Here is a 25,066-nt window from a genome sequence, read left to right as displayed (position 1 = left end):
TTCTAAGCCCTGGCCTCTGTGTTAACCAGTCGCCCATAAGGAAAAATAAAACATCTGTTCTCCTAGGGCAAGCAGGATGGTAGTCCTCACACATGGGTGACATCGAATGGAGCCCAGCATGCCACTACCCATGCATCCTTGTAGGATCCCTTTTCAGTCTGTTCTTTTCTGCGGAGCTGTCATCTTGCGGTTGTGGAGCTCGTGCTCTTTCTTTGGGAAAACGTTTTTTTTCACTTGTTTCCTGCACAGGGACCCTCTCCATTCTTCCCGGCTTTAGATTAGTCTGTGGTGTGGTAAGTTTTTGCCTTCTATGTGGTCTGTTCCTGATAGCGGTGTCCTTCGGTGTCCACCTGTCATTGACTACTCGCCGGCTGTTTTTGTCATGGTGGCATCAGGTTTTCGTCTGTGCCCCCAGTGCCCTCTGACTATGTCCCTAATGGATCCACATGAGGTGTGTATCCTCTGCCTGGGGGCATCACACAACATTCAGAGATGTCATTTTTGAAACCAGATGACCCCCAAAGGCCAGCGTGCCCACCTGGACAAGATGGAGAAGTTGTTCAGGTCCAGGAAGTCTGAACCCTAGACACCGGTATTGGGGGTCATCGATGCCGGGGAGAACCAATGGATACCGATTCCTCGGTGTCCACCCCTCCACTGGGGCCTCCAGTGGAAAGAGGTGCCGGAGATCAACCTTCAGTCTCCTCTCACTCGAGGTCTTCCGGAGAAAGAACGGACAAAACACTGTGGGGAAATTCCATAAACATCGCCACCAGTCTCCATCCTTGAACGGTGCTGGGCTTGGGTTGGCATTGGCTTCTGCTGTGATACCCCAAGAGCGACCCCGCGGTGAGGAGGGATCACCCTCCATCAGCGCCAGGGGTCCAAGGCGTTCCCCACAGTTTCTGGTGCCAGGCGCCAATCTCCCTCGGGGCTCCGAGGGAGATCTGACTATGCCGCTTCCTCCTGAGGCTGTCGTCGGCCTCTGGTCCAGCAATTCTCCCAAATGAAGATAGTTCACTATTCTTTCTTTCAGCAGCAACTCCATTAATTTTCCCACCACCAAGGTGAGGCTAACCGGCCTGTAGTTTCCAGCCTCCTCTCTGCTCCCACTCGTGTGAAGCGGGACCATCACTGCTCTTCTCCAATCCCTCGGCACCACTCTCATTTCTAGGGATCTATTGAACAGGTCACTCAGCGGACCTGCCAGCACATCTCTAAGCTCCCTCAGTATCCTGGGATGAACCTCATCAGGTCCCATGGCTTTGTCCACTTTCAGTTTCCCCAGCTCTTCCCATACATTCTCTACCGTAAATGGCGATACATCTACTCCACTCCCCTCCAGTTTCTTGTTAACTAGCGACGGTCCTTTTCCAGGGTCCGGTCCTCTTTAGTGAACACCGAACTGAAGTATGTGTTTAATATTTCTGCCATTTCTTCGTCTCTCTCTCTCTCTACACATTGATCCTTTTCACCTTTCAATTTCCCTATACCACTTTGAACTTTTCTCCTTTCTCTGATGTATCTGAAAATGTTTTGTCACCTCTTTTTACCTCTTTGGCAATCCTGTCTCCCCTTGACTTTTTGCCGTCTTGATTACTTTGTCTCCCTCAGTTGTACCAGATATTCTTCTTTGTGCTCCTCCCTTTGGGATCCTTTATATTTCTTGAACGCTGTTCTTTTAGCCTTTATTTTGTCAGCCATGTGGCTGACAAAATAAAGGCTAAAAGCCTGAGGAGGAACCTTTGAGAACCAGATAGGTTTCATTTTTCTTTTGCTTTTCTTTACTTTTCTAACATATAGATTAGTTACCATGATAATTGCTCCTTTTAGTTTGGTCCACTGTTGATCCACATCTCTCTTGTTCTCCCACCTTCTAGTTCTTCCTCATTTCATCAAAGTCCATGTTTTTGACCTGCAAAACTCGTGTCTTCGTGCTTCTTCTCCCTATCCTTTGTGTGATATGAAACCATACAGTTTGATGATCACTGGTGCTGAGGTGGGCTCCCACCTGGACATCAGAGACATTATCTCCATTAGTGAGCACTAAATAGAGTATAGCTCCCTCTCTCGTGGGTTCCATTACCATTTGTTTAAACAGAGCCCCTTGCAGGGCATCCACTATTTCTCTACTATTGTTAGATTCTGCAGAAAGGATTCTCCAGTCTACATCCGGCAGATTAAAGTCTCCAACAATCACCCTTTCTCCCTTCTTTCCCATCTTTTGGATGTCTTCAACCAGAACTCTGTCATTCTCTTCCTTTTGATTTGGAGGCCTGTAAACCATTCCAATAAAAATGGGTGCCCCATCATCTTTCGTATCGTACTAGAGGCACTCATTGTGCCAAGTATTGATTATTGTAACTAATTTTTGGGACTACCATGGTATACAGTAAAAGCACTGCACATAAAGCTTACCTGAAACAGGTGTTCTCCTAGGACAGTAGGATGTTAGTCCTCACAAGTGGGTGACACCATCAGATGGAGCTTGGCACGGAAAACTTTTGTCAAAGTTTCTAGAAATTTTGACTGGCACACTGAGCATGCCTAGCATGCCACTATCCACACGGGGTCCCTCTTCAGTCTCATAATGGAGAAATTACTTACCTGATTAATTTTGTTTTCCTTAGTGTAGACAGATGGACTCAGGACCAGTGGGTTATGTGCTCTTCTGCTAGCAGATGGGAGACTGAGTCAGATTTCAAAGCTGACGTCACCCTAGATATACCCCTGCAGTGACCTCAGCTCTTCAGTATTCTCTTCGTAAAGCTATTGAGGATATATATTTGCTTAAATAACTTGATTAAAACTGATTTATTTAATGTGTTTTGTATACCGTCATTCGGTTTCGCCATCAGAATGGTTTACAGAAACATGCAACAGATTGTAACATCATTATCATAGAATCATATCATGTAGTGTAGGTTAGTTACATCTATTAGTTATTAATTGCGCATCAAGTTATTAAATACTGCAAAGTTACATACGGCAAGTTACTTCTTACTGAAAAGCTATTTCCTACACACTGTTGTTACTTAACTGGGGATGTATCCTTTTTTTTATGTTGTTGGGTTGCATGTTTGCTTTGTATGCTGGTTGATTGAGTGAATTTGCAATTTGTGTAGGCTCTCTTGAACAGCCAGGTTTTTAGGTCTTTTTTTTAGCAAAATTGCTTACCTTGTAATAGGTGTTATCCCAGGACAGCAGGATGTAGTCCTCACATATGGGTGACATCACTGACTGAGCCCTATCGCGGGAAAAACTTCTGTCAAAGTTTCTGGAAACTTTTGACTGGCAGCCTGAGGCTACTGAGCATGCCCAGCATGCCATGATATTCTCTGCCACAGGGGTCTCACTCCAGTCTCGTATGTAGCAATAAGCTTTAGCAAAAATAAAATAATAAAATGTATCGTACCCAACTCCGCAGGGAGGCGGGTGGGTTTCGTGAGGACTACATCCTGCTGACCTGGGATAACACCTATTACAAGGTATGCAATTTTGCTTTATCCCAGAACAAGCAGGATGCTAGTCCTCAGATATGGGTGATTAGCAAGCTAGAGGCTGAGTCATTTTGTATTGAAGCAACAGTGAAGTATTGTTGTTGAAATGAGTCAGCCAAAGATCACAGCAGGTTGGTTGCAGAAGGAGTTGGGTTTAAGCTGGAAACAAGTTCTTTAAGACAGATTGTCCATAGGCTGAATCTTGTTGTCCTTCTTTGTCTAAACAGTAATGAACTGCAAAGGTGTGAAGTGAGCTCCATGTTGCTGCTTTACATATGTCTATGATTGGCACAGAACGATAGTGTGCTACTGAAGTTGACATTGCTCTTACTGAATGCGCCTTTACTCGCCCTTGGAGTGGAAGGCCTGCTTTTTCATAGCAAAACTGTATGAAATCTGCTAACCAGTTGGATAGAGTATGTTTACCCACTGCTTTCCCTGGTTTGTTTGGATCATAAGAAACAAAAAGTTGATTGGATTTCCTGTGGACTGCAATGCGGTTTAAATAAAAGGATAGAGCACGTTTACAGTTCAAGGTATGTAAAGCCTGTTCTCCTCGGTGAGAATGAGGCCTTGGGAAGAATGTGGGTAAGACTATGGATTGGTTCAAATGGAATTCCATAACTATCTTGGGAAGGAATTTTGGATGTATGCGGAGAACCACCCTATCATGTAGGAATTTTGTGTAGTGTGCGTATGTTACAAGTGCTTGTAACTCACTAACCCTTCTAGCTGATGTAATGGCTGTGAGGAAAATAGTCTTCCATGTAAGAAATTTAAGATCCCAGGAATCTATGGGTTCGAAAGGAGAACGCATGAGTCTTGTTAATACCAAATTCAGGCCCCATTCTGTAACTGGTGGCCGAATTGGTGGTTTAAGTTGAGTTAAACCTCTCATAAACCTACTGATAAGAGGTTGTGTGGAGACTGGTGCATCTCTTATTTTGTTATGGTAAGCTGAGATCGCACTTAAATGTACTCTTACAGATGAAGTCTGGAGACCAGATTCTGAGAGATGGTATAAATAGTCCAGTAGAGAAGTAATGGGGTAAGTAAAAGGATCAATATTCTTTTGCCTGCACCAGAAAGTGAACCTTCTCCATTTTGAAGAATAGTACTTTCGTGTGGAAGGTTTACATGAAGCTATAAGCACTTGAGAGACATTGGTTGAAAGATTCAGTGGTTGTATCAAGCTTTCAACATCCATGCTGTCAGGGACAGGGATTGAAGGTTGGGATGGCGCAACCGGCCCTGATCCTGAGTTATGAGAGTGGGAGCTATTCCCAGATGAATGAGAACCCTGAAAGATCTAAAAGTATGGGAAACTACACTTGTCGAGGCCAATACGGGGCTATGAGTATCATGGACCCCTTGTGTCCTGTTGTAGCTTCAACAAAGTTTTGGTTATGAGAGGTATTGGAGGATACGCGTATAGTAGGCCTGAGTTACAAGGGCGAGCAAAGGCGTCCTTGGCTGGCTGGTTCTTCTGTTTGTGTAGAGAACAAAAATTGTCTACTTTGTGATTCAGATGTGACGCAAAGAAGTCTATTGTCAGTTGTCCCCCAACGTTGAAATATCCTGGTCGCTACTGAGGGATCCAGGGACCATTCGTGTAGTTGGAACTGGTGACTGAGTCGGTCCGCCACTACATTTAGAATGCCTGCCAGATAAGTGGCTCGGAGGAACATTGAGTGGTTCAGGGCCCAAGCCCAAATCTGTGCAGCCTCTTGACAAAGGAGATACGAGCCCAAACCTCCCTGTTTGTTGATGTACCACATGGCTACTGTGTTGTCCGTTTGGATGAGAACAGTTTTGTGTGAAAGGCAGTCCTTGAACACATGAAGCGCATAACGTATAGCTCAAAGCTCTAGGAAATTGATTTGAAATGTTGCTTCGAGTTTTGTCCAAGTCCCTTGAGTTTGGAGATTGTCTATATGAGCTCCCCAACCCAAGGTGAATGCATCTGTAGTTAATGTTATCTGTGGGACTGGTTGTTGAAAGGGCAGGCCCTTGCGCAGATTGTCCCTGTTTGCCCACCAAAGCAGAGAGGAGCGTAGCTGGTGGGTTACTTGAATTTGAGAATATAGTGGTTGAATGGCTTGGATCCATTGTGAGCGCAATGTCCATTGGGTTACTCTCATGGCGAGCCTTGCCATAGGAGTGACATAAACTGTGGAGGCCATGTGGCCTAGTAAAGTGAGAAACTGATGAGCTGTTGCCTGTTTGTTTGAGCGAAGCGAGCTTGCCAACAGGGATAATGTGTCTGCTCGATCCTTGGGTAGAAAGGCTCTTGAGAGGATAGTGTCCAAGACTGCACCTATGACTTGAAGTAGTTGAGATGGAATAAGGTGGGTTTTTTGATAATTGATGAGAAAACCCATGGAGTGAAGTAGGGAAATTGTTCGACTGAGAGAGGTGAGTGCTCCCTCTTGAGAGTGACTTCTGATGAGCCAGTCGTCTAGATATGGAAAGACATGCACACTTTGCTTGCGTAAATGTGCTGCTATTACTGCTAGGCATTTTGTGAATACTCTGGGAGCAGAGGCAAGTCCGAATGGCAGTACTCTGTACTGGAAATGTTGATGACCCACCATGAAGCGCAGATACTTGCAGTGAGGAGGGAATATTGGAATGTGAGCATAAGCATCTTGAAGGTCCAGAGAACAAAGCCAGTCTCCTGTTTGCAGAAGTGGAAGCATGGTGCCTAGAGAAACCATCCTGAACTTTTCTTTTTTCAGAAATTTGTTGAGCTTTCTGAGGTCTAGGATGGGACGTAGGCCTCCAGTTTTCTTTGGAATGAGGAAATAATGTGAATAGAATCCTCTTCCTTCCTGAGACCTGGGCACAAGCTCTACAGCCCTGGCTCTCAGAAGGGTGGATAATTCCAATTGTAGTGGAAGTATGTGATTTTCACTGAGATGAGAATGATTCAGTGGAAAATCTGTGGGAATTGAGATGAAATTTGAGTTGGTATCCTCGGTGTATTATTGATAGGACCCATTGGTCCGACGTTATTGATGTCCAATTGATGTAAAAGTTGGACAGTCTGCCTCCTACTGGTAGTGCTGACTGAGGATTCGCGTATCGGCTTTGTTCTCTGGATGTGTTTTCAAAATCCAGTAGCAGGTCCAGTCTGAGGGGCTGGTTGGGCCCTAGCTGTTCTCTGTTGTGGTCTCTGTTAGGATCTAGGAGGTTTCGATCTAGATGCAGGGGGATAATATCTGCCTTGCCTGTAGAAAGGACACCTAGTCTCTCTTCGTGGGGGCCTGCGGCCAGTATGCGTGGAAGAGTCATGTGGAAGGGAGGATAACTGTCACAAAGTTTCCGTGTGTTCTTGTAACTGTGAAACTGCATCCTGCACCTTGGAGCCAAATAAATTATCCCCAAGGCAAGGAAGATCGACTAGTTTATCCTGCACCTCTGGTCGTAGATCCAAGGCCTTGAGCCAGGCCCAACTTCTGGTACTAATGCCTGATGCAGCAACTCGTGAAGCCGTCTCATAACCATCATAAGCGGCTCTAACCTCATGTTTGCCAGCATCTAATCCCTTGTTGATAATAGTTTGTGCAGCTTCCTGATATTGTGTGGGAAGTGACGGCACAAACTCTTCTGTTTCCAGAGGTTCCTCTGGTACTGAGTCATGTATAGGTGGTATGCTGAAATTCTAGATTTCAGCATTGCTCCTTGAAATACCTTGCAGCCCATTTGGTCCAGGAATCTGTTGTCTTTTCCGGGAAGTGTTGATGAATGGGCCCTTGTTCTTCTAGATTTCTTCTGAGCCGATTCTACAACCACTGAGTGGTGTGGCAATTGTGTCTTTTGATATCCTGGTGTTGATTGTACCAGATAAGTGGTATCTACCCTTTTATTCACCGCAGGAACCGTGCAGGGATGCTCCCAGAGACGTTGCTGTACTTGCAAGAGGACTTCATGAATAGGAATTGCTACTGTATGTTTAGGAGGGTCTACAAATTGGAGGACTTCCAAAGTTTGTTGTCTGGCGTCCTGTTCAGCTTGCAGCTTGAAAGGGATGGAATCTGCCATCTCCTGCATGAAGATTGGAAAAGCAAAGTCCTCTGGAGGTGATTGTTTCCTGGCATGAGGCGGTGACGGATCAGACATAAATGCCTCAGATGAGACATCTGAATCAGTGTCAGACCAAGTATCATAATCTGTAGGCTAGTGCTGAGGAGGTGTAGTCCTACTAGGGGGAGGTACACCAGAGGGTCCTGGTAAAGGGTCATCAGGCGTAACGTCCTCTACCTGCTCTTCTACTGGGTTGGATGGAAGGGAGGCCAGTAAGTCATGGTATCTCTTGGTAAGGATACCATGCAGTACTGATTCTTCAGACCTTGGCCGTTCAGAGAATGTTGGTAGACGTTGAATCATCGAGAGTTGCAACTTAGTCGATGACTTTGGTCTCGATACCGTTGTTTTCTTTGCAGGAGGTATGGTGGGTGCCATAGTGTACATGGATATCGGTTGTGGAACTGATAGAACTGTCGATGTGAGAAATGAAAACATCGATATTGGGGTCGAAATTGGACTTGTCATCGGTGGAAGGTCTGATATGGAGAGAGGCACCACCGATAGAGATGGTAATTGTACCGATGACATGGCTGAAGACTGTATCGGGGTGGTTATCGGTGTTATCGATGGCATCGGCTCGATGACTGACATCGGTGTGACCGCCGGCATCGGCGATGTCGCTGGAACTTGTGCCTGTAAGGCCTCCATCACCATCTGCTTGATAAGAACGGCTAAATCCTGAGTGGTCGATGTGGGTGTCGATGGTGTAGACGACGGCAACGTAGACACGGAGGTTGGCGGAGCATCGGTGGGTTTATGCCACTTTGCAGTCAGTTCTCTCGGGGGGGGGGGGAGCGACGGGGACGCCGAGGCTCTACGATGCCTATGTTTATGTTTATGCCTCGGTTCCGAGACTGACCTGGTCGATGCTGTCAACGGGGCTGGCGATGAAGCATCTCCGGATCCTTCAAGGTGCCGTTTTTTAAGCAGGAGTTTCTTCGTGACTCCTGTTGGAGATGACTTCGAAGTAGATGGTGAGGGAACGAACTGGAGATGGAAAAGATGAGCCATCTTTTCCTGCCGAAGTTTTCAACCCTTCGGGGTCATCTCCTGGCATTGCTGGCATGATGAAACATCATGCTTCTCTCCTAAACAGATCACACATTCAAGATGTGGATCTGTTACCGACACTGGTAGATGTGAATCGGTTATTTACTCTTTCGGATAGTAGAAAGACTAGGGGACACTCCATGAAGTTAGCATGGGGCACATTTAAAACTAATCGGAGAAAGTTCTTTTTTACTCAACGCACAATTAAACTCTGGAATTTGTTGCCAGAGAATGTGGTTCGTGCAGTTAGTATAGCTGTGTTTAAAAATGGATTGGATAAGTTCTTGGAGGAGAAGTCCATTACCTGCTATTAAGTTCACTTAGAGAATAGCCACTGCCATTAGCAATGGTTACATGGAATAGACTTAGTTTTTGGGTACTTGCCAGGTTCTTATGGCCTGGATTGGCCACTGTTGGAAACAGGATGCTGGGCTTGATGGACCCTTGGTCTGACCCAGTATGGCATTTTCTTATGTTCTTATGGTTCAGTTGCAGACCGGGCATTTTTTGAAGCCCGAAGCCATGTTTGGATCGAAGGCCGTCGATGAGAAAAAAAGAAGTAATGAAAAAGCGAAAATTCATTATCAGTTTTGTCACCGTCCGGTGACAAATGTGAAGTGAGACCCGAAATGGGGAGTAATATGAGAAAAATAACTGACTTTTTTAGTCAAAAAGGTGAGGAAAACTCACAGGGCTCCTGTCACCGCGATGCTGAGAGCAGCACGGAAAAACGAAGACTGGAGTGAGAACCCTGTGGCAGAGAATATCATGGCATGCTGGGCATGCTCAGTAGCCTCAGGCTGCCAGTCAAAAGTTTCTAGAAACTTTGACAGATGTTTTTCCCGCGATAGGGCTCCGTCAGTGACATCACCCATATGTGAGGACTAGCATCCTGCTTGTCCTGGGATAAGAACATTTTCATGCTTGAGTTCTTATTCCACTTGGTATAGAGTTCCATAGTTTAAACTTGATTGAACTGATTTAAAAAACTGGAGACCGCCAGTGCAATCAACCAATTAACGCCAATATCGGACAAACTGCGGGTGTCGAACAGGGGTAGGCAACTGCTTACCCTTATTTGCTTGATCTCGAGGTTCGATTCCCGAGGTCTTCCTTCTTTAGGGCAGCCGTGGGCGGGATGCTGAGTCCATCTGTCTACACTAAGGAAAACGAAATTATCAGATAAGTAATTTCTGCATTTCCTAGCGTGTAGCCAGATGGACTCTGGACCAGTGGGATGTACAAAAGCTACTCCCGACAGGGCAGGAGGCTGCCTGTGGCCCACTTAGTACTGCCTTTGCGAAGATGTGTAGGGAGGATCATATCTCCGCCCGACAGAAGGTCGGCGGGCGACAGCAGCTTGGTTTCTGCCCAAAGTACTGCCTGGGCCCTAGCAGAATGAGCCTTAACATGTAGGGGTAAGGGCTTTCCTGCCTCTATGTAGGCCACCTTGATTACTTCCTTGATCCAGCGAGCTACGGTCGCCCGCGAGGCCGCTTCACCTTGATTCTTCCTGCTGTGGAGAACCAACAAGCGATCTGTTTTGCGCACCGGTTCCAATCTTTCTAGGCATCGCACCAGCAGTCTGCTGATATTTAGATGGCAAAAAAGACGTGAGTCTTCTGAGTCCTTATGTTCATCCGGAGATGGCTTGATTCAAGTGAAACTCGGAAACCACTTTCGGTAGGAAAGAGGGGACGGTGTGCAGCTTTATGGTTCCAGGAAAGAACCTAAGGAACAGTTCCCAGCAGGATAGTGCCTGTAGTTCGTGGATACGACGAGCTGAACATATTGCCACTAGGAATACCGTCTTCAATGTTAAGAGGCGTGGTGATAGACTGCGAATTGGTCTGAAAGAAACTCCCTCTAGGAAGTCTTATACAGACTGAGGTTCCATAGGGGCACTGGCCACTTTAGAGGTGGCTGAAGTTGCTTAACCACTTTTAGGAAACTGGTCAAATCCGGATGAGCTGATAAATGATTCCGTTCACGTCGGCTCTGAAGCAGGAGAGGGCTGCTACTTGGACTGAGGGAGTTGAGTGACAATCCCTTCTTCATACAGTCCTGTAGAAACTCCAGAATCATGTGGATCTTGGCCGTCCGTGGGAGTATCTCGCGGTCCTCGCACCAGGCTTCGAATATTCTCCAGAGATGTTGAGAACTTGCGAGCGTGGAGTAGGGTGTCAATCACGGCCTTTGAGTAACCGCGCTTCTTCAGGCGAGTCCTCTCAAGGGCCAGACAGTACGAGAAAATAGAGATGGATCTTTGTGAAGAATCGGGCCCTGCTGGAGAAGGTCCCTGTGTGGAGGTAGGCACAGAAGGCTCCCCGCAAGGAGTCTTTGCATGTTTGCATACCATGGGAGTCTTGGCCAATCCAGGGCCACTAATAGAACTAGTCCCCTGTGGTGCTCTATCTTGCGGATGACCTTGCCCAGTAGTGGCCATGGTGGGAAGGCATACAGTGGTAGTGTAATTCAATGCTGGAGGAGTTATGGCTAATGAGAACACAAACTATTTAGGAAAACACTAAAAACCTAGCTTTTTAAAGGAGGCTTATAATGATATCTAAAGGTAAAGAGAAAGGGCTGAAGAGTCAAGCAGCCAGGGGACTTAGAGGGAAAGGTAAAGAGTCGCTTATTCCTGTTGTATGTTTTATATTATTTATTTTACTTTATTTTAAAATTTTATGTATGTAAAATTTGTAAACCACCTAGATTGATGATAGGAAAAAGAGAAAGTAAATAAAATAATTCTCCCCTAATTTGAACCATCCTATCATTGCAATATAATTTATATTCTGGTATCACAGTCTCTGAGATGCCACATAGCTACCTCTTCATTCAGCACTATATAGTCTCATCTTCTTTTTCATACTTCTAACATTTATATTCAAACAATTCAAAGTATGTTTTTTGTTTGCATTAATAATCTGCTTATCAGCTGATAGGAGTAATTTGGGATCGTTTTGCTCGGTCTGCTCTCTATATAAAGGCTGCTGGGTTATTTTAGCATTTAATGAAACCTCTCTCAGGATGCCTTAACAGCCCTGTTAGAATCCTTCAGAGATACATCATTCCAAACCATGCATTTCTGAGCAACTGCTGGCTTTCCCCATCATCAAGTTTAAAAAGGTGCTCTATGGTCTTAAGCCTGTTTCCCTCAGGCTTTTTAGCCTTTGGCTTCTCCATGCTGACATCTTTAATTTTCTGTAATTTTTTTTTTTAGAACTTAAGATTCCTGTTTGAGGGGCTGCTGACAGCAGCAAAAAATCCCAAAAAAACACAACACACTCCAAACACTTAAAAACTGCAAGTCAGATAGGAGCACTAGGCAACAACTTAGAAAAAATTCAGAGACAGAAATTTGTGTAGTAGCTCTGGGATGAAAAAAAAAGACACTCATGAATCAGCTTGCACGCAGGGAAATTCCTGCACATAATCGGTAAAGTCTGAGAGCTGAGTCCATGCAGTGCAGTCAGATATCACCACACACATATGGGCAGATTTTCAAAGGCTACGCGCTTAACCTGAGGAAATCTGCCTCTGCGCGCACCGAGCCTATTTTGCAAAGGCTCAGCGGCGCACGTATGTCCTGGGGCTTGCAAAAAGGGGCGGTTCGGGGGCATGGCCGAGTGCCCCGACACAGCGGCCTGTGTCGGGGCCTGCCGCACCAGCAGACATTCGGCGTGCGCAAGTTTCGACTGCCCGGAGGCAAGCGTAACTTCCTGGATAAAGGTTAGGAGGGGGATTTAGGTAGGGCTGGGGGGAGGCAGAAGGAAAGTTCCCTCCGAGGCTGCTCCAATTTCGGAGCGGCCTCGGAGGGAATGGGCAGCGCGCGCAGGGCTTGGTGCACGCAAGGTGCACAAATGTGCACCCCCTTGCGCGCGCCGACCCCAGATTTTAAAAGATACGCGCAGCTACGCACTTATCTATTGAAATCCGGCGCACTTTTGTTTGCGCCTGATGCGTGAACAAAAGTACACGCTCTTGCTTTTTTTTTTTAAATGTACCCCATAATGGACAATTCATCTCTGCCTGTCTGAAAAAGCAAGTCTGCTTACCGTAAATGGTGTTTTCTGTAGATAGCAGGGAATTTAGCCATGCATGCCGGGTGATGTCATCCATGTCACAAAGGCGGAGCTTACTCTCATAGTTCGAAGAGCTTTGAAGTGCGCATGACCTCTGGTTCCTGCACTCCTCGAGCTTCCCTTCAGCTTGTTTTCCAAGCTAAGTGCTGGTGTAGTCGTTGCTAGGATGGATGGCTGTCCAGAGAGGTGGGAGGGAATGCATGGCTAAATTCCCTACCTACGGAAAACACCGTTTACGGTAAGCAAACTTGCTTTTTTCCCCCATCGATAAGCAAGGCATTTAGCAATGCATGCTGGGAGTCCCAAGCTCATAGGTTGCAGAGATGATGTAAGAAAACAGTTTTGTTTTTTTGTTGTTTTTTTTTTGCAACCTATGGAAGGTGGACAGCCATTAAGGTTTTAAAACAGCTTTTAGAATTGCAGATCCCAATGAGGAATCTGATGCAGAAGGCTGATCGAGGCAGTAGTGCGACAAATGTATGAATGGACGACCAAGGTGGCTGCTCTGCAAATGTCCTGGAATGGCACTCCCCTGGATATGCGCAATGGAAGCTGCAGTCGCTCTAATTTGATGAGCCTTCACTGGCCCTGCAAGAGGCACAGCCCTTGTAGAATAGCAGTATTGAATACAGGCAGTAAGCCAGTTAGAAAGTGATCGCTTTGATACCGGTTGACTCTGATTGTTTGGGTTGAAGGAGACAAATAATTGAGAGGAATGCCTGATTGAGTCAGTCCTGTTTTTCTAATAGGCTAAAACTCTTTTACAATCCAAGGTATGAAGAAGTAGTTTTTGTTTATCGTCCGAATGTGGTTTTGGGCAAAAAACCGGTAGGGAGATTGTCTCTTTTAAGTGAAAAGCAGATACTACCTTTGGTAGAAAGGAAGAGTGAGTTTGTAGTACCACCTTATCATAGTGAAACTGAAGATATGGAAAATTGATTACCAGTGCTTGCAGCTCACTTCTTCTTGCAGAAGTGATGGCCACTAGGAAAAGAACTTTCCAGGTTAAGAATTTAAGCACAGAGGATGACATGGGTTCAAAGGGCGGATTCATCAATGCCTCGAGGACTATATTAATATCCCATGGAACTACTGTGTTTGTTTGTTTTTTGGGGTTTTTTTTTTTTTTTTTTTTTTTTTTAAAGACAGGTGTAGCCAAAGCAAGCCCTTCATGAATTTGGAAATCAAAGTATGGGATGAGATGGAGAAGCCTTTATCCGTGACATGATAAGCTGCAATAGCACTAAGGTGAACTCTTATGGACATCACTGCTAGTCCTGAAAGGGATAAACTGTGGAGATAAGTTAATAGTGATTCTGGAGGACAAGAAAGAGGGTCAAGTTTCTGAAGAGTGCACCATTTCGAGTACTGTTTCCATTTGAAAGCATAATTTCTTCTGGTGGAAGGTTTTCGTGATGCTATGAGAACTTCCATTATGTTTGGTGAGAGATTCAGGGAACTCAATATTTGCCATTCAATCTCCACGCCGTCAAGTGAAGGGAGGACTGCATGGGGTGAATCAGGCTCCCTCAGTCTTGTGAAAGGAAAAAGGGTCCTTGGGCAGTGGTATTGGATGACTGATTGAAAGACGAAGAAGATAAGCATACCATGGTTGTCTCTGCCATGCAGGAGCTATTAGGATTAGATTCGCTCTATCAGCAATACATTTCTGGACGTGCGTGAGATTAGTGGTATGGGAGGAAATGCATATAGAAGGCCCCTCCCCCACAGAAATCAGGAAAAAGATTCCTGCGATGTCCTGCATATACTGGGAAGAAGAGAGCAAAATTTCTCTACCTTCCGATTCTCTTCTGATGCAAAGAGGTCTATCTTGTCTGCTTCCGTTTGAGTGACCATTCATGTGGGTGGAAAACTCAGCTGAGTTTGTCTGCTCTTGTGTTTTCAAGTCCTGGCAGGTAGGATGCCTGCAGGAAGATCTTGTGTTCTGCCCACTCCCATATTTGAACCGCTTCTTTGCAGAGAGTCAAGGAACCGGATCCTCCCTGCTTATTTATTTAATTCTTTTCTATACCGACGTTCATGACGCCAGTCATATCACACATCAGTTCACATCCAACAAAGGTGAATTAACATTAACTTGTTTATATAAAACATTGCCACTTGATTGCCAGTATGAATCATTACTGATTTGCCTTGTACCCATGAGTGGAATGCTAGTAGAGAATTCCTGATTGCTCTGAGTTCCAACAGATTTATTTGGAGACACTGTTTGGTTTCTGACCACAGTCAAGTCTCTAGATATAAGAAATGGGCTCCCCCATCCCTTTGTGGCTGCATCTGTTGTGATTATTAGCTGATGAGGATGCTGGAATGGGCTTCCTTCGTTTAGGATGGACAGACGAAGCCACCATCTGATGTCTTTTTTCATGGAATTTGTAACTTGTACTTTGTGAGATATCTGCTGCGTCAGCTGGTTCCAGTGAGATTTTAGACCCCACTTAAGACGTATGTGGAGACGAATATTTTAGACTACATGAATTGCTGCAGTCATATGACCCAAGAGTACCATTATGTGACGTGCCGGAATCACCCTCTGATGTAGAAGAGCCTGAGAAAGGAATTGTAAAGTTTTGATTCTGTCCGGAGGTAGAAAGGCTCTGGAAAGTGGGATTTGAATAACTGCTCCTATGAATTGAATGGTTTGGGAGGGGTGGAGCTGGGACTTCTCGTAATTTACTATCCACCCCAAGCTTTCTAGACAGAGGAGCATGCATTCCACCTGCTGTTTTAGAAGTTGAGCATTGGAAGATACAATGAGCCAATCATCCAATTAAGGAAATATGTTTATTCTCCGTTTGCGTAAGTGTGCCACAACAACAGCTAGACATTTTGAGAAGATGCGTGGGGCAGAGGAGAGACCAAATGGGAGTACTTTGTATTGGTTGTGGTGGTTCGCCACCTGAAAACAGAGGTAACGCCAAAATTTCTTGTGAAATGGAATGTGAGTGTACGCAGTGAAGTAGACTGGGGAAGATCTTGTGGAGGGTCCGATGGAATACCCGTTGAACTTCCCGGAGATGATAAAGGAGAAAGATCTGGAGAGATCATGTGAACAGACGATACAGGAGAATTGGAGTGATGCAGAGATGGTAGATCATGAGGTGGAGTAGGAGAAACTCATGGAGATGCAGAACCTTGTGAATCTGGTGGCAAAAGATTAGGATCTGAAATAAAGGTGTGTAACAGCATAGTGATCTGAGACATTGTCTCTTGAGCTGTTGGGCAATGAGGTTGGTCAGGTATTCTGGCAGAATTTTTGGCCCGATTAGCTGGTGTTTTTGGAAGTGATAAGTGAGGAGATCTTTGCCTCTTCTTTGATGTTTTAGGAAGAGAAACCAGATCTGGTGATGAATCCCAGCTGCCCACTGGGTCGTCAACTATAATATCAGATAATATTGACGAAGGAGGATGATGACCTAGCGGAGATGTAGTGTGCTCCTGAGCAGATCCTGGTAAAGATGGTGCTGCAGATGGAGGTGTAATATGCTTTGTTTTTTATGTTGATTTACTAGTCTATCCTGTAGTTTAGGTGCTGTAGTCTACTTCTCTGGTTGATGAGAAGGTTTTTTATGTTTATGAGTGGATTGCATCATGGACTTCCTAGATGTGTTGCGGCGCGTCGTAGATCTCGACGCTTTTGATGGTGTCGACGCATGTGTCGATTGCATCATATGAGGCAGAGAGGCTTGAAACGATGCAGGCTTAAACGACACATGATGCATGGTTGCCAACGCAATTTTCAGCGCACGGCCCTCCGAAGCCAAATGCACGCATCGAGGAGTCTTAGACCAGGGTTTTTGTTTGCCCGGGGAAGACTTGGTTGACCTTTTATCAGCCGGAGAGGGGGCATATGAGTGCCTCAGCCTCTCCATTTTTTCTGCCCTTTGTCTTCTCACCCGCGGGGACATTCTTCCACAGTCCCTGCGTGCAACCTGATCATGGTCGGGACCAAGGCATAAATAACAATAATTATGGCTATATGTCACAGACATGATCTTACCGCAGGAGCAATATTTAAATCCTGGGCTTTTTGGCATCTTGGAGATCTTCTTCCGTCAAATTTCTTCGATGTTTTTGTTTCCTGTCAAGGATGAGAGTAGCCACATGTCCGTGTAGTACTGCGGAAAACTAAAACTGAAGGGAAGCTCGAGGACCTCTGGTTAGCATGTGGCACATTTAAAACTAATCTGAGAAAGTTCTTTTTTACTCAACGCACAATTAAACTCTGGAATTTGTTGCCAGAGGATGTGGTTAGTGCAGTTAGTATAACTGTGTTTAAAAAAGGATTGGATAAGTTCTTGGAGGAGAAGTCTATTACCTGCTATTAAGTTGACTTAGAAAATAGTCACTGCTATTACTAGCAACGGTAACATGGAATAGACTTAGTTTTCGGGTACTTGCCAGGTTCTTATGGCCTGGACTGGCCACTGTTGGAAACAGGATGCTGGGCTTGATGGACCCTTGGTCTGACCCAGTATGGCATGTTCTTATGTTCTTAAAGCTCGTCGAGCTATGAGAGTAAGCTCCGCCTTTGTGACATCACGGATGACGTCACCTGGCATGCATGGCTAAATGCCCTGTTTATCGACAGAAAAACAGCTTACATACCACCTAGTAATGCATTAACTTTATGAAACATCTACAATTTTGGGAGAAGCTTCTTCCAACCAGGAACACAAAATGTAGAGGAGCTATTAGATATTTTTCTCGATTGTATTTCGAAAGTAAGAAAGTTATATGAGAAGTAACCTTATTAGTTAAGCTGGGGATGTGTGGCTTACAAAGCAAGTAGGTGTGTTTAATTTATTCATATTGAAAAGGCATAGAACACATCCTCTCAAGACCGTCCCCTGCTAAGGGTCCAATGCGTTAAGATGTGCTCGGCAGAACACATGGTTTAATATGCAATTGTTCACACAATTTGTATGCAAAATTTACTGATGTATTTAAATTAGCACCCTTGCATGGAAATTCCATGTTAACGATGGCATTAGTCAGGTCTTTCCTAATGCCAAATATCTTACCATCAGAAATGGTAAGTACTAGGACTGCATAAATCACAAGGTGAAATATACTAGATCACTTTACCATAGACTGGCAGGACAGCTTTAGGCTGGCAATTGGAACAGCAATTTCCTTGTGGTGGTTCAGAGCAACTGCTTCGACAACATTACATTCATCTTTTACACCTTCCCCAAGACAAACCTACAAGAAACAAACAAGGGTAAAATATGGCTAAATGCAGAACTATAATAAAGCAGTGAATGTCTTTGGAATGCTTCCACCTCTTCTAGATACAAATCAAAATCAATTTTAAATCACTTTCCCCACTCATTTACTAATCTCGCTTTAAATTTTATTCTCTTTTTCAAAACAAATTTTTTCTGCTGGCATGAAAGAATGGTTTAGGCAAGTAACTTCTGCAGCTGGGATACAGTAGCCAATAATGGGCTATTCCTTCATGAGATTTAGTGTAAAATGTAAACCAGATTGATTTCAACATAAGAAATAATGGACTGCATAGAGGATAGCATCCAAACAATCTCTATTTTATGAAATTTCCCTTTGTGACAAAGTTTAAAAACCCTCCCCATAGAGCTAATCAATACTGATAAAGGCAAAGTTGGGAGCTAGCCTTAATTATGTTGGCAATGAGCCAAGTCTCGACATAACTCCATGGGGTAGAGTTCCTGAACTTCTCTAGCACTTTCACGTGATTTGAATTCTAATTACCGGAACTTAAACAACCAGAGGACTATATAGGAGCAGAGGAAGGCCAAGAAGCTGCTGCTCAAGCTGAGTTTGCTTGCTACATGATGCAAAGTGGGGAAGCTTGGCTTTTATTCACCCCTGAATAACTTGTAACTGCAGGAGTGGAAACCAATCCATCTGTCACCAGAAAAATCCAGAATGGACCTGAACTAAATTGCTGCCCATTCTAATGGCTATGCTGTTTGAATAAACAGCAAATTTGATGAAGGCTGATATTGGCTATAAGCAGGGATTAAACACAGGCTAAAACTACAAACGTTAATATCCAATAAATTCTTCCTAGAATTAAATTCTTTGTCCCTTTTAAAACAAACCTGTAGTAGACCTAGCCGCTTGAATCACCTGAGAAACCAGTTTTTACGTATTAGAAAGTAAATTTGCTTACCGTAAATGGATGTATTCCTTAGCAGGATAAATTAGCCATTACACAAGGGGACATCTGGTGGCACTGGACGGTCTTCTCTCTCCTACCTAGTAGAACTTTAGGCCCTACTGAGCATTTCTGCGCTGGCATTGCCTTGCAAGTCTCCTCCTTCAATAACAGTGAAATTCTAGCTCCAAGGAAGTGAGCAGGTATTCTTTGGCCATTTCATCCTGCTAACTATAGAAAACACTATAAAACAAAATTGCTTTTTTGTCAATAAGCAGGCTGAATTAAACCATTAAATGTGATGAGTCCCAAACTGTGGGTTGCAGCAGAACATTTACTGAGTAAGCAACCCCCACTATGGAGAGATTACTGAGAGAACAGATTATGCAAAACTGCCTGTCCAAATTAACTGTCACTCTGTTAGATTGCCCAGACAGTAATGGGACAAAAAGGTGTTAACAGTTGACCAGGTGGCAAATTTGTAGATATCTTCAAGAGGTCTCAAAAATGAGCAACAGAAGAATTCATAGCATTCACTTGAGTTGGGTTTGATCTGTAAACTTGCTAAGATGTAGCAGTGTTGAATGCAATCCACTATCTAGTTAGACAGTGAATGTTTGGCAACTGCTACACTGTTAGGATGGTATGACATAAATAGATGTGAAGTTTGGCGCGTGGTCAAGTTCTCTTCTTAGTAACCAAGGCTCTTTTACAATCCAAAGTGTGAAGGGTTTTGTCTCCTTCATGCACATGTGTTCTTAGAAAGAAACAGGCAACAAGATGGACTGATTGATTTTGAAAGCCAAAACAATCTTTTGAAGAAACTTTAGTTGAGTGAAAACGAAGACCCACTGTGGAAGAACTGCATGTATGGTTGATAGTGTACAGGAGCTTAGCAATCTCAGACTCTTCTAGATGAGGAAACTGTGATGAGGAATACTACTTTCCATTTCAAGAAAGTTAGAGAAGCAGTGTCTAGAAGTTCAAAAGATGGCTTCATCAGTTGAGAAAAGCCCATGGAACTGGAAATCTTTGTACCAGAGGTTTAACATGCAATAACCCTTTCATAAATCTCAATACCACTGCATGAGTAGATATATATTTAGCATCCACCAGAACATGGTAGGCTGCTATAGTGGGGAGATGTACAGAAGAAATGGCAAGAGCTGAGTAAGCAAGGCAGAGCAAGTATGTCAGCAAATGCTTGGGCTTGCATGAAAAACGGGTCCAAGGCATGCTAGCACTACTTGGAATCTCTTTCATTGGAGGGCATAGGGTTTTTGTTGTTGGCGCGGCTTCTGGACAAAACCATTATGTCCGATTGCTTAAGGCAGAGAAAGACCCACAACTACACAGCATTAAATCTCCAAGTTGTTAGACTGAGGGATGAAAGGATCAGATAAGAAAGTACTCCTTTTTCTTGAGTTAACATAGGGTTGTCTGCAGATGTATGGGGGGGGACTGCTGGACAGTTGTTCTAGATATACAAACCACGTCTGTCTAGAGCACACTGGAGCTATGAGGTTCACACAAATGTGATTTTGCAGTTTGTTTTGTTCTGGTAATCAATGGTATCAGTAGAAGTGTACATGAGGCTTGTTCCCCAACTGAGAAGGAAAGTGTCTTGAGCCAGTCAGGTTACTGGGAAGAACTGAGCAGAACTAATTTTGTTTTTGGGTTCTGCTCAGACTCAAATAGGTCAGTCGACTGTAGACCCCCATAAACCAAACAGTGTTGGCTGTTGATTGTTGCAAAGACAACTCATGTGAGCAAAATACTCTTGATGTGATCTTCCAGCTTATTGGAGATTCCTGGAAGATAGGTGGACTAGAGGACAGCCCAATTCTTGGTTGCCCAGTTCCAAGTTTTCAACATTTCCTGGCAGAGTAGCCATGATCCTGTGCCTCCCTGCTTGTTCACATAAAACATGGCAACTTGGTTGTCTGAATCAAGATATTCTTCTCCCAAAGATGTGTGAATGTTGATATAGCATATATGATCAGTTCCAGAAGACTGATCTGAAAGTGGCTCTTTGCAAGACCAAGTTTAGAAGGATCCTGTGTGTTTCACCCATTTGTGGAGGAGTCCACTGCTAGCACTACTCAATGGGGAAGGGGTGGGAGGGAGAGAAGCAGAGCTCCGTACCAAGCATGCAGGTTTAACCACCAGTTCAACTCAATTCCTGCTACACATCCTCAGAAATCTGCACTATAGATTGAGAGAGTAGACTCCACTGTAGGTAAATGATATGAAGGCATGTTAGTGGGACCAAATTGATGGCCGCCACCTTATGACCTAATGCAACAAGGATTGTTCTGACTGAGGAGCACTGAGAAGTCAATAGTTTGTGAATGATGGAGTTCGCTTGATCTGATGGTAGAAAGGCTCACTTGTAGCAAGATTATCCAAAGGCTAAATGGGAGCACTTTGTATTGGTAGTAGAAATAATCCATGTTGAAGCAAAGGTAATGCCAGTAGAAAGGATGAATGGCTATATTAGCATATGATAATTCAAAATCAAGAGCACACGTCCATTCCTCCTTTTGGATGTAGGGAAGAATATTGCTGATGGATTTCATTTTGAAATTGTTCTTGGAGTAGATGTTTGTTCAAGTGTCTCAGATTGAGAATGGGCCTCAATCTTCCCGATTTCTTGGGGATGAGGAAGTTATTAGGAGCAGAAATCTTGTCCATGTTGGGACTGAGGAACTGGCTCTAAAATCACTAGTGGTTGAACTTCTAGGCAAAATTGTGACAAGTGAGATGGATCTGGATTGAGAGTTCAGCAATGAGAAAGGCCGTAGCAGGGAGAAAACACAAATGGTTTCCAGCTGCACAATCCTGAAGACCCAGAGATAGTTGGTTATCTAGTGCCTCACCTCCAAAAGCAGCTTGGATTCTGCCCTCCACTGGAATGAAGGGGTGAAGATTATTCTAAGGGATCAAAAACTGGACCTGGGTTTAGGATGTGCCTGCTGCTTGGTTGGTCACTGAGCTGGAAGCAGCAGATGGTACTCTTGAAACAGGCCAGAACTGATGTCTGTGAGAATATGTTCTTTTTTTTTTTTTTTTTAATTTATTTCTCATTTTCAATTATTATAAACATATCAACATTTGCATAGAAATACATGTACTGGGTTTCATTATTTTAAATCAGAAAATATTCCTCAAGAAATACAATAAGCATAAATCTTTAATGAAAAAAAAAAAACAAAAAACCCCCAATTCATTAGTATTAAAAAATACCTGAGGGCTAATTGCACGATAAGAAAACCAATAGGGAGTGTATATCACTTAAATTACTTTAAACAGGGCCCTTCTCATAATCCCTGCTATATTTCCATTTATACTAACTCGGGATAGGGGAAGAAGATGGTAATTTCCTTGATTCTATAAACCCTTTTAATTGTTTAATTCTTTCATTTGAGCAACTGTTTCTCTGAGCTTCTTGTCAAACAGATTTGTCTCCCAGAAAAGGGAGGTCCTCCAGCTTGTCATGGATGTCATCTCATATCTTATTTGCTCTAAATTACACTATATGTTGAGCACCGATGGAAGCTGAAGAGGTACATAAACTGAGTCTAATGACTCAGACAGATGGGGAAGGTAACAAATATCTTCTTTCATGTCCAAGAATGGCTGGGAGTAATAACTCTCACCCTCTGTAGGTTGTAGAAAAGGTTTGTTTTTTTAATGCAATCGTGAAGGAAATGAACCATATGAAATTAAGTAGTAATACGAGCAGCAACCATGGAACCTTGAAAAACACTCTTTTGGTCTAGTAATCTATGGTCCTCCCCTGAATTTGAATGAATTAGTCTTTCTTACCTTTAAGGGTGGATGCCAAATAATGGACTGGTGCAGCAGTTGCCCGAACTGAAACCCCAGAGATTTTTTTTAAACTATTTTAGTGCCAGTTTCCTAGCTCCAAGAACAGTCGACACAGGTCTTTCCTACATTCTCATCTGTAATAAGTTCAGAACATTATGTTCTGAAAGAGCCAACCCAAAAACTTCCGAGTAGGGGTCTTTCTCCAAGTACACTGATGCCAGAAACCATCCCCATCTTTTCCATGAACTTAGAATATGTCAAGGCCTCTGGGATATAGACCAAAGGATAAGGAGGTGGGTCAGAAGATACAGCCTGTAGAACTTTCTTTTGAACCCAATGGCAAGGCTTCACTAATCCAGGACCCCAATGACAATGCGATTGAAGAGATTGTTCCACATGCCCCTGAAGAGAAATACCCTGGTCAACCATCTCTGACTTGACTCTCCTGTACCAAGGGCTCCCATATTGTGTTTAGCCCTATAGGTGAAACTGCTCCTCCATTCTGCGGGATCGCTGCAGTAATGGTAGAGAGGAACAGTCAGATAGTTCTCTCTGACCCTTTAGTCAAAGTGGTAAAAAAGCTTCTCACCAAACCTGCAATCTGGTTGAGCGACAGATGTGTCCTCTGACCTGATGTTGGTGGCAGAACACCCTCTTCTTAGACAAAAATAGGTTTGTGCACTTCAACAAATGCTTACTGGAGGCAAGCAGCACTACTGAACATACTGGATCTACAGTCTCCAACTAGAAGCCATCCACCAGCAATTTACAAGATGTGAGGGCTCTGGTAGTTGGATGGGACAGGAATAACACTTTCCGCCCTGATCTAGGGTGGCCTATATAGAGCTGCGTAAGCAATGCAGCTTGATGACTGATTCAGGGCTTGATGCTCTGATGGAGTTGAATGCCTGAAAGCTCCAGAGAAATGTTACTTTGGGCATTACAAAGGATCTTTGCCAAGTTACGTCGAAAAGGACGATGTGGAACAAGGATGTTTCAACAATGCATGCACTCACTGCATCTGGACTGTTAGTTTAGAAGAGGTCATGATGCTGGGTGTTCTGGTGCTGTGCATCAATAGTTCATACAGAAACTGTGGCAACATCTCAAATGTACTTCAATGCACCATGTTCCAATGTGTTGTGCGCCAAGTCTGTTGACCCATTTTACACCAACGGTGTAAATGCTAGTCACGTTGGCAGTGCAGATGATCCATGTATAGACTGTACTGATGCGCCACACTGAGGCCACTGCTTCTTCAACACTGGCTCCAATGGCCCCAGGGAATGATGCCGCTTCTTCAATGCACGGCAGCTTGTATTACTCATCCCTGTGATTTTGGCCTGAAACAATGGAGAAATTACTTACCTGATAATTTCGTTTTCCTTATTGTAGACAGATGGACTCAGGACCAATGGGTATAGTGTGCTCCTGATAGCAGTTGGATCTGACGTCAGCACTACATATACCCATGTAGGAAGCTCTGCTCTTCAGTATTCTCCTCGAAAAGTAATAGTGGATGTGTGTGTGTTTGGATAACTTGATTAACTTAAACTAGTTGACGTGAATTATAACTGGAGACCGCCAGGGCCATCAACCGAGAAACACAGACACTCTGTAACTATGGGTGTCTCAACTGGGGATATGTCTGGCTTACCCATGCTTCTCTTGCTCTCGGGGATTGTCACCCGAGGTTTCCGTATTTTGAGGCAGCCGTGGGCAGGATACTGAGTCCATCTGTGGAAGTCCAGATAGTATCACTCTCGAATGATGGTTAGGACCCACTTGTCAGACGTTATTCTCGACCCATCTTTGGTAGAATAGGGCAAGCCTGCCCCCTATGGCTTCTTCCTGTGGATGGGTCTGTTGATTCTCATTGCAGGGTGCGGCTGGGGCCTGGACCTGAGCCGGCTCCCCTCTTGTTGTGTTTGTTCCGAAAGGACTGGCCCCTGCCTGCAGGGCGAGGTGCTTAGTATGTATTCTTGTACAGTCTAAAGTGCTGTGATCCTCTGCCCTTGGATGTTCGGGGAGAGGGACGGTGACTTCTTTTGTTCTTGTCTTCCGGTAGCCGAGGTACTGGGGATTCACCCCATTTGTCAGCTAACTTCTCCAGTTCGCTTCCGAACAGGAGGGCTCCTTTAAAGGGCATTCTCGTGAGTTTCGTCTTGGAGGTGGCATCGGCTGACCAGCCTTGGAGCCAGAGTTGCCTTCTGGCTGCCACAATGGATGAGACGCCCCTGGCTGAGGTGCGCACCAGGTCGGACGTCACATCCATGAGGAAGGATATCGCTGGTTCTAATGTTTCGACGGGCGAGGTAGCGTTACTGGCGCGTGATAAGCAGGCA

The 25,066-nt window shown here is 44.4% G+C and overlaps 1 protein-coding gene across 1 annotated transcript in view; it reads right to left on the bottom strand.

The window, feature by feature from the left end:
• The window catches only part of NPM3 (nucleophosmin/nucleoplasmin 3), a 98,436-nt gene that overhangs the window by 54,616 nt on the left and 18,754 nt on the right, over positions 1-25,066 (bottom strand). The window contains exon 3 of the mRNA XM_029610212.1: positions 17,837-17,953. Coding sequence (XP_029466072.1) covers positions 17,837-17,953 — 117 coding nt within the window. The remainder of the gene's footprint in view (positions 1-17,836; positions 17,954-25,066) is intronic.

Source organism: Rhinatrema bivittatum, chromosome 7, assembly GCF_901001135.1.
Source record: "Rhinatrema bivittatum chromosome 7, aRhiBiv1.1, whole genome shotgun sequence".
Classification (NCBI taxonomy): domain Eukaryota; kingdom Metazoa; phylum Chordata; class Amphibia; order Gymnophiona; family Rhinatrematidae; genus Rhinatrema; species Rhinatrema bivittatum.
The sequence above is the reverse complement of the archived record's forward strand: the minus strand, read 5'-3'. Positions and strand labels throughout refer to the sequence as shown.